General features: G+C 38.4%; 1 protein-coding gene across 1 annotated transcript; it reads left to right on the forward strand.

Annotated features, from left to right (window-relative positions):
• Window positions 1–17: 17 nt before the first annotated feature.
• On the forward strand, window positions 18–9,299 carry LOC108673474 (Down syndrome cell adhesion molecule-like protein Dscam2). Its single transcript, XM_018161312.2, has 13 exons — window positions 18–132; window positions 485–706; window positions 1,179–1,332; window positions 1,640–1,677; window positions 3,095–3,309; window positions 3,688–3,763; window positions 4,607–4,754; window positions 5,119–5,249; window positions 5,558–5,678; window positions 5,917–6,107; window positions 7,393–8,130; window positions 8,457–8,767; window positions 9,001–9,299. Exons 1-13 carry the CDS (start codon window positions 27–29, stop codon window positions 9,181–9,183), a joined length of 2,634 nt encoding a protein of 877 aa, XP_018016801.1. The 5' UTR covers window positions 18–26; the 3' UTR covers window positions 9,184–9,299.
• The last annotated feature ends 956 nt before the right edge of the window (window positions 9,300–10,255 follow it).

Below are 10,255 nucleotides of genomic sequence, written 5' to 3' on the forward strand. Positions count from 1 at the left end.
TGCACAGTGACAGCCCCGCGGCTGCGATGCTAGAGTGGCTTCGTGTAGGCGTTCCAACGGCTGATCAGGACCCTGGTCCTCCAGTTGTGATGGTCGACATCAACAACGTCTCGTCGTATTACCTTAATCGACGTGGGTGAAGAGTTACACAAGTAATATCTTATATGCCACATAAAAACACGGTGGACAAATACAAACGAATTGTAATATTGAAACTATTTTCAAATTAATGTGATGCAGTAATTTGCATTGTTGTAACAATGGCTATGTTTGTGTATAAGCGTAAGGTAATATGTTTTATTCCGAAATTACTTTTAATTGATTATTATAGCTAGCGAGCATTTGCAGTAGCTACTATCGGCGTAGTGAAGTGCATTGCTTGATAATTGCATCTTAATAAATTTACATGACAGATTTGGGTACCTTGATGAGTAAACGTTATTTATCCATTGTCAATTTGACTTTTTTCTTTCGTCATTTGTAGCTTTTGCAGACCTCGCACCCGGAAAACCGGCTTCGATCACCCTTGAAAAATCGCGACGGGGGCCGACGATAAAAGTGATCACTTCGAGTGCAGACCGCAGGTCGGAAGTTGTGGTGTCCAACCTGCAGCCTGCAAGGCGGTACTCGGTGTCGGTGCGCGCAGGCAACTCGCAAGGTGTCGGTCCTGCTGCTCCAGAAGTTTCTTTCACCACCGATGAAGATTGTGAGTGTAGACGAGTTACATTACTGTACAATCATTAAAAGTTACATTCTGTTGTGGTGGTTAATTTTTATTGGGTACAACGAACTGTTGTTGCTGTTAGTGTTGTGAGAACGGTCGCAATGCGCGATTTGTAACGTTGCAGATAGTGCAAATAACACATTACTTGATTCATATTTAATTTTTCAGAGGTGATGAAAAATTATTATCATTAAATTTGCGATCTACTTCATGGAAGGGGCTGTGTAAATATTTTATTATGTGAACTTGTAGGTCGTTAAGATTATTAAATTTATTTCGAGCGCCATGTTCTATTTTAGTTTATTATCACCAGAACGGGGTGGAAAAGCTCCTTTCTTTCTTGTAAGTTAGTGAAATTATAAGTTGCAACATAGATTAGAGAAATAACTACATGACCTTTATAGTAAACATAATCTAGGCACGATTTGACACGAATCTCCAATACTTTGGTCAGCTCCTTCAGGACCTCCTGTAGAGGTTGTGTGTCGTGGTGTGACGTCCTCCACAATCGTGGTGTCGTGGTCGCCTCCTGACGAAGACGTGACGAACGGTATCATCGTCAACTACAGGGTTGCGTACCAGCGACTCTTGGGCTCTGGTACGTTGCAGTTAGTACGTTCTATGTGTACGCAATTACCAATATCTTCTTTTTACACATCCCGAGTATTATTCCTGTTCTCAATAAATGCTGATAACTTGCATTCTTCTTCATTTGTAGTAATGTTACCTATCTTTAAATCACAATTATGTCGTCTTGCGTTAAATAATATCCTCCTTAGAAACGATAGATAATATCGTTCTCGATGCAGCTCAGCAACATTGTATTCAAACCTATAATCAAACCGCCCGTCCACTAAACCTTGTATTTAAACTAACAATTAAGCTAAATACACTAAAAAATCTCCTACGTACAAGCAATTGGGTCCCTGTGCTGTGCTTCACCGCCCCACCGCGTGAGTTGGCAGTGTCCCCGTGCTGTGCTTCACCGCCCCACCGCGTGAGTTGGGCAGCGAAATATTCTGGTGCGTGGATGGGTGTCGTGCATATCCCATTCACCACGCACTAAAGTCCATCAATGGTCGGGCTTAAGCTGATGGGCTCTCAGGCTCAGGTCTGCTTGTGGGACTTGTGTCTTCCATCGCAGTCTGCAAGAGGTATCAAAATGCTTGTGTGTTCGTGGATGGGTGGCCAGCATTCAAATTCGATATTTCCTACCTAGCTTTGTAAGACAACGGAAATTGTATACATTAAAATATCAAGAGGTTGAATAAATTCGCAGAAATGTTAGCTACTTCCTAATAAATATTAAAGTATTCACGAAAGCTTTGTTTAAATCCGTAGATAATTACCAATAAGTTGACACGGATAGTTCAGAACAATTAGTTGTTTAAAAGCTGTTCTATTCTGGAACCTGGATTATATTGTTTTAGGTGATGACTGTCACGAAAATATTTATGACGTGTTAAATGCTGTATATGCGACGATTGTCCGCTCTGCCAATTTAATGTTAAACGGCTTCACTACACGTTATTTTCATAAACAATTAAAATTTTCATATTTATGTTCGGAAACTAGCAAAAAATGCTGAAAGCAATACCTCTTGACTACGACATAGAAATTTTGTCGGCTAGTGATTGACTAACCAGGTTGTTGCACAGTGTAATCCATAGTTTTGATTTTCTCATAACAATATTTTATTTATTCGCAATCATAAAAGATTCGTTGCTATTCACTATCTGCATGATGATTGAACGCAAATCAATTACGTCACAAAGCTAAAATCTAATCTTGATATTATTAAACCTGTGACTGAGTGTGCAAGACTGCGCCAGCTCCAAGAAACGTAGATCTTTTCCTTTTGGTCACCTTTAAAATGGTTACGTTAAACGGAAGCTCAATATATAGTTTGTGTAACAATATGTAGGTTGCAGACTACAACAAAACAAGCTTCTGCAATTTAGGTACATGACGTTAAAATTAAAACTCGATATTTCCGTAAAATTTCGAGCTTTATCAATAGCTACTTCGAATCATTTAATTTTGAGCACTTTTTACAACACTTCTCTTTAACTTCACTTCTTGTTAGTTTGTTTGTTTGCTGCACATTTTATAATCGATATTTAACACATTTCTACCTATCCAATCGATCTGAAATTTTGCACACTTTCGTAAAGTCGGAGACAATGCTTGAATCAATTGACAGGTTAAGTAATTTTTGAAAATTATATATATTAAAAAAATTTTAAATACTTTTTTCACTTAAAAATAAAGTAATAAATTTATTGTACATGTGTAACATCGAAGACACTGGCCTCTCTAGAAGTGTTGTATTTAAGAAGTAATTTTTAAACGCATATTATTCGTACACAGCCGCGTCTCCACCATCCCTGGTATCTGTGATACCACTGGACCGTGGCAAGGCAGGAGTGCTGTGGCGTTCAGAGGGGTCCATGAGAGGCAGGACATCATATCATCGCGTGTCGTGGATTGCCGCAACATCTGAACAAGAATATCCGGCAGGTCTATCAGTCAACACTACGGCAGACTATGCCACACTCGAGGATCTGCCAGACTTTGCCATTAAGGTTGTATATCTTTGTATATATACGACCTGTGTGTATGCATGTTTATTATTGTAATCGAATGACGTCTGAGACTCGGTGATATTGTAATTATTTTTATTGTTTCATGGTAGTTTAGCGCTTAGCATTGGTATTTTAACTTTATTCCAACTTGTACCAGCATGGAAGCTAAATTTTAGCGTTCAAAGTTATATTACATGGCATTCATGGAGATCCATTTTGACTTCATCTTCAAAACCGTCACTGATATTTCAAAATTAATTTATTTTTTGTTTTAACAGTGTGATTTTAAATATTTTTTCGCTGCTTATAAGATTCTTCACTTCCTATTAAATTTCTATCCAATTATATTTTGACATTTTACACACAAATTTGTCCCAGGTGTGGGTAACTGCGATGATGTCCACGGGAGAAACCCTGCCCAGCCCCAAGGTTCTATACTCTCCTCGCGACCAAGGTATAATAATATGAGTTAGTTAATTACGGAATATTTTAGCGTGATCTCATCTTTTATAATAGATAATTACATTGTTCCTCCTATTCTTCACTCATTGAAACTCAGTTTTAAAATTTTCACCTACTAATTTTTCTATAAATATTTAATTGTTAATTTATAAATTATTAATCTAAATATAGTAATATTATAAATATTCATAAATATTTTATAAATTAATATTACTATTATATAATTTCACTATAAATTAGTTTCATATAGATTATTAAAAAATTAGATCGTGACCTAAGTTATGACCTAAAATTTATTAATGTAGTTTTGTGGACCTCATCAAATTTACCCTGATATTGTTTCATAAAACAGCAGCTAATGTTCATTCAGTGCAAGCTTTCCGGACATAATCGGCCGAGTTCAACCACGGGCTTTAATTCGAATTTTAGAATGTAAATATAAACCCTGAATTAGAGGGTTTAGCGCTGATTTAGTTTTACGTGGAATATACGTACATCTGTCTTGCATGTAGTTAAGTTAATCAGATAAGTTTTTATTAGGACCAATTGAGAAAAAAACTTGTTGAAACAACTGCACGGATTTTACTATGTCTGGCTATTATGGTGTGATTTGTCATTACTTATCCGAAATTTAGCTTCCGTTTGGAACTTCTTCGCTACCGAGACCTGAACTGAGTCACATCAATTGATGACTGGTTTGTACCATCAACATTTATCTAAGAAGTGATTTAGAATTTCATTTATTTTTAAAATTTGCCCACGAATCTCTTGGAAGAGTCATTCAGCAGCTCTCTTGTTCCGGTATCTAATTAATGTTGGTTGAATTACTTTTCAGAGATCAGTGGCACTGAGATATGGTCTGTGGGGCAGAGTGTGACTGTAGATGAAGGAGAGACGGTGCGGTTGCCCTGCCTGGTGCGTGGTGAACAACTCAACCCAATTCGTGTATGGACTTGCGACGGGGATCCTGTGCAAGAGAACCAGTGAGTGCCTCCCGCGTTAATGAAACTTACAATAAATGTTGTAGGATCATGAATTGTGTTCTGCATTAAACAGTTATTTTCTCATGATCCTGACGCTATTTCTCTTTTAATGAATTTCAAAATTATTGGTCTATATAGCCTTATTCCACCCTTACTACTTCTGTTATACCTGAAGTGGTTTGTTCATGCGATCAAACGGCAAATAACATATAATTTTGATACCAAAAACATGCAAGCCCCCGTTAATCCCACAACCAATCACAGGACTGAATAAAACATCAAACTCACCTGACAGCCAAAAATTAATACGATTACTAACATCAGCACCAACCATTTTAGCAATGCATCTCTTGTTTGCTGGCAGAGGCACGGCAATTTTGGCGAACGGAAATTTGTACATTTCTTCTGCACGACAACGCCACAGTGGAAGTTACGACTGCACTTTGCCTTCTGCTGCTTCAGGCAAAAGCGTTACGTACACGCTCAAAGTTTTAGGTAATTCTTGCATTCCCAGGTTATTCCGTGACATTACTAAATTGTGGTTCCACTTTCTTGCCTTTATAAAAAATAACAATCATTTGGGACTGTTGTTAAGATATCCGAATCTAAAGTTATGAGCATTATGGGGTATTTATTGTTTATATGTGCAGAAGATATCTGAATATAAAGTTATCAGCATTATACGGTATTTATTGTTTATATGTTCAGAAGATATCTGAATATAAAGTTATGAGCATTATGGGGTATTTATTGATAAAGTATTCTGGGTATTTATGGATAAAGTATTCGTGGTCATTTTGAAGGTGTTCCATCTGCACCGAGGTTGCAGGTGATCAGGACGACCAATACCAGCGCGTTGCTGCACTGGACATCACCACCTCGGCACGACGATGTACCTCCTCTCTGCTACACCCTGCGACATGTGTGCGTCTTGCTGCCCCAGTCCAGCTATGAGTTTTTTCTTTGATGAATATGACTTTTATTAGCAGTACCGTGTTGTGATGATGTCGTCATGTGGGGCAAATTGCAGTTATTTATTCGGGGAATTTTGTTCCTTGACGCTGAAATTTTGAAATTAATTTGAAAGAAATGGTCATTATCAAACTCACGAAATAGAAACATGAAAGAAAGTAACATGCAAAGAAACACGCACTTTTCTCAGGTTGCTGCGAAGTAGCGAAGGAAGTCTAGAGCTGACGGGGGTAACTAAAGAAGAGCACAACGAGCTTTCAGGAGTTGCTGGGCTGAACGATGAAGAAGGAGCGACTCTGGTCACAGGCACACAACTCCTGCTGGAGGACTTACTCTGTGGCTCAAATTATTCCTTCACTGTCACCGCCCATAACTCTTACGGTGAGATCACCATAAAGAAATAAACACTTGTGTGGTGACAACACATATACAACAGAGATAAAAACTTGTGTGGTGACAACATATGTACAACAGAGATAAACACTTGTGTGGTGACAACACATAACATAAAATAACATAGTGATGTCGGCGCTGAAGAGCAGGCTTGATGTGGCCTGTTGCCGATTCTTGAACTTTTCATGCCCTGTTCACAGAATATCTAAAATCGTGTCATTTGGGTGGCCAGGGCAGGGTGGCCCAGTGGTTAAAGTTCATAGTACCAGTATTGGCGCAGAGAGGTGCGGGTTCGATTTAGCTCTGTGCGCCAGTTTCTGGTCAGAATCGGCGAGGAGGCCGGGCGGTTAAGCATAGCAGAATTGTAGCAGTGAGTTGCGAGTTCGAGACCGCAATAAACTGTGAATGTTCTGCGATGTTAAGAATCGACAACAGGCCCACGGCCTAATAAACGCTGAAACCGCTATTATTATTATTATTTGACCGGATCTTTCCAAGACTGACGATAGTTTGAAATGGCTACTATAGACTTCCACCGGGTTTGATATGGTGCTAAGCATTTCAAGTCTGAACATATATTTTTCAATAGCTTTATATGAATTATATCTGGGTTGTTCTTGAACGCGTTCATACTCGGATGGCCAACGATGTAATCGGGGAGACTATAATATATATACAACAGAGATAAACACTTGTGTGGTGACAAGCTATAAGAAAAGAGTAGGTCCTCTTGGTGATGAAACTTACTCAAGTTCATCACAGAGCGGGTAACTCAGAGAGTAGGCGGTTTATGGTTCCAATGTGAAGAGAAAAACATTCTTGCTTTTTTCAATTCAACTACAACAAACCGGATATGAATGAACAACTGAGGAAAGTGATATTGCATTGGTGTCATTTGTTTTTGCAATCTGGCGAAAAATATGGAAAAACAAATTTTCAAAAATTTCATTTCGCATCCTTGCTAATGGAATGAATTAAAAAAAATATGTATCCGGGATTTAATGAAGAGAAAGTCAGTTAATGAGTTAAGTTTGTTTCAAACAAACCACCTACATGTATTACTTAGAGAGTAATAATTTATTCCGCAAGAATGTAGTACACATTCAGTAATTCATTTAATCTATTATGTTCATTCTACAAATGACAACCCCATTAAAATGAAAAAGGAAAGCCGAATTAGACTACACGTCAGCCGTACAATTATAATTTAGCCGTAATTTATATGTTAGCCAAATTAGATTACATTTTATATCTTATGGAATGCCTCCCGCAGGATCCAGCCCGCCATCGCTCCCTGTGGACATTTCCACTAAAGGATCCCCTCCTACGATGCCAGCAAACTCTCGCAACTACAAAATGTACCATGGGAACTTGGAAGCTTGGACTTCACAAAACTCAGACGCAATATTCCTGATGAACAGCACACATGTATTTGTTCACATAAACTCTTGGCATCACACCGACTGCAAAATAATGTATTTCAGCGTGCATTACAAGCAAGAAACAGCAGCGCATTGGACAACTTTGGCCAGTGCAGTAGCTCAACAAAGGGTGCTCGGGATCACTGGTTTTGTCGCCGGTGCTGCGTACTCGGTTAAAGTTACTTTAAAAAACAATGCAGATAGCACAACAGTGATTGAGGCTTTTCCACCTTCATCTATTCCAGCTTTCAATGATGACGGTCGATTTATGCACGGTGACGTCGGCAATGTCAAAGCGAACGGTAACACGAACAACGATATCATAATCAGCAGTGATCAGCTGACTTCTCCTTGGTTGGTGGACCACTCAACTCTGTCGGTGATCATCAGTCTCAGCGCTTCTCTCCTCATTCTCGTCTCAGCCGGCCTGTGCTTCTTTTCCAGACGCCCGATAAACGTCACCGTTGATCAGAACGTCGATGTCGGACGTTACAGTCGTGACGTAAAAACCATCGAAAAGAGCCCTGTGTTGGACGACAATAAATTCCAGTCGCAACGTTTGGCCGATCCGCATTGTGCTGGCCCTGAAGGTACGTACAATTCGTCGTCGCTGATTATTCGCATCATCGCTGATATATTCGCTTCAGGATGAATGTTTTTTGTGTTGAATTGTCGTATGTGCATTTATTATCAAGAATATTCGACACTTATTTACAATTTAACTCTTCTTTTAAATTAAAATTTCCTAGACATTTTCGCACTAGAGCATTGTATTTCTTAGAAATTTGCCTTTTGAAATTATGTGTTAGAAATCGCCGTAGGCCCACTATATGGACTTGACTATCGTCAAATAAGCGGACCCAGTCAAATTCTTAATGGTTGAAACACAGACCAACAAATTTTTATATTTGGCCAGATCTGTCCACACAGAACTTCATGGTGCGTGAGCTCGCATTTCCGGAGTCGAATTTCTACGCAAGCGAGAGTGATTTGAACCCTCATTCTTATGGTGCGTATGGCAATGGAGTTGTACGTGAGGCGAGCCTCATTCCTCACATGGAGCTGCCTCCAGGGTTCGATCTTCCGCCTGAGAGCGAAATAATCCATGAACACCCCGAAACATCGTCTCCCATATACAGAGAGGTTGACGACAATTTTCCTTCGCCTGAAAATTACGAAGTTACAAATGCAAACGCCCGCTCCAGAAGTGTCTTCATGCCTACAGAGGTGCGGTATCTATAGATATTCACATCTATGAATTAATTGAATTTAATTTATATTGCGTCTGCAGTGTTCCTTTATTCTTGTCAATTTCTCATCCAGGCTGCTTCACTTTCAACTACAATTAAGTCACGGCTTTGAATAATATCTTCCAGGATGTTTTGAATTTTCACACATTTATCTATTTTTGTAAAGGTTTATACTTATATTCATGACAAGCTATTTCTTCTTTCTGCCAGGCTAAGGAAGAAAGCGATCGTGCCGGAAAATATTCTCAAGAAGAAAATACTAGAAAAACGAAAAAGAGGAAGCACCTTCATGCAAGATCATATGGACAAGCTCTAATTTTGGATCCCGTTTCGCACAAACAAGTATTGCAGAAATGCAACATCTACAACGCATCCACTGACCACTATGTGTAGAATATTTTATTAGTGCTTTTTTATTTGCTGTTGTGATTTTTTTAGTTTATTTACAGAATTTATATCCTGTTGATAGTGTGAGCAGTGAATCGTGAGCAAAAAAATGTTTAATAATCTTATTTGCTTTTTAACTGATATATCCTTTGAAATGGGTAGCTGAGTCTCATCACTTGACACATGGCCTGTGAAATTCTCACACCGATCCACTATAATTCGCATCTGGCCTTGCAATATAAGACCTGCGTTTATCAATCAGGAAAAAGTTAGCTCTATGATGCTTTTTAAAAAGAATAGATGTTCAATTTCGTGAAGAGCCGAGCTTTAGAAGCAACAGAATAATAAATACAGGAGCCGCATGGAGTTATTGAGAATATATAGAGAGAAATTTTTTCCTGGGGCTTGGGTTGAAATAAAAGAATGTTAGCCCCGTCTCATGATAAGCAAGTGAGTAGCTTTGTTGGTTAATAACCAACTATGATGGTGAATGACGAAGTGGAATGGTGAACAGTAATGTATGAATTTTCGTCTTGAAACTGGAAAATTCTGTTCCGTTTTAGATCTGGGAGGATCTAAATAGATTTGAATTCGGTGAAGCGTTGGCGGTACTTAAATAGAGTTTAATTGCGCTGGACAGTTTGTACTGTTTTCATCGCTTTCATCAACAGTAGCAAAAGTTGAGTCTTCAATATTGTGATGCGTAAAAATTATGATAAATCAAAATATGAATTATTACAGGGGCAAATAAATTATGAATGAAAAGTAGTTAGATGCGCTCTTCATTTTTTTACGCCGGCTTCACACGTCGAGGAACTAAAAATATAAAAGACCAGAGAATGGATTTTGTGAACTATTTTCTTGTTTCTTTTCTTTGTGAGTCGAACGATATTTGTAAGTTGGCTGCTCAAAAAAAAAAAAAAGGAAAGGGTTTCAAAGGAAATTATCATATATAACGAAGTTCCAAATAAACATTTTTATTATCCATTGTCAGCTTAGATAAAGGATTAGCAACATTTAAAATATTGAAATTGATTTAATCGTGAACATTAGGTCGATGAATACAACTCGAAAATCA

The sequence above is a fragment of the Hyalella azteca genome, unplaced genomic scaffold (assembly GCF_000764305.2).
Source record: "Hyalella azteca isolate HAZT.00-mixed unplaced genomic scaffold, Hazt_2.0.2 contig6819, whole genome shotgun sequence".
Classification (NCBI taxonomy): domain Eukaryota; kingdom Metazoa; phylum Arthropoda; class Malacostraca; order Amphipoda; family Hyalellidae; genus Hyalella; species Hyalella azteca.

Excerpts from the sequence above, each read along its gene's own strand:
- LOC108673474 (XM_018161312.2), top strand. The coding sequence starts at position 27 with ATGCTAGAGTGGCTTCGTGTAGGCGTTCCAACGGCTGATCAGGACCCT. Across the intron at positions 1,333-1,639 it reads TTGGGCTCTGGTACGTTGCA|CAATTGGGTCCCTGTGCTGT; the intron begins GTTAGTACGTTC and ends CCTACGTACAAG. Across the intron at positions 5,250-5,557 it reads GTACACGCTCAAAGTTTTAG|GTGTTCCATCTGCACCGAGG; the intron begins GTAATTCTTGCA and ends GTCATTTTGAAG.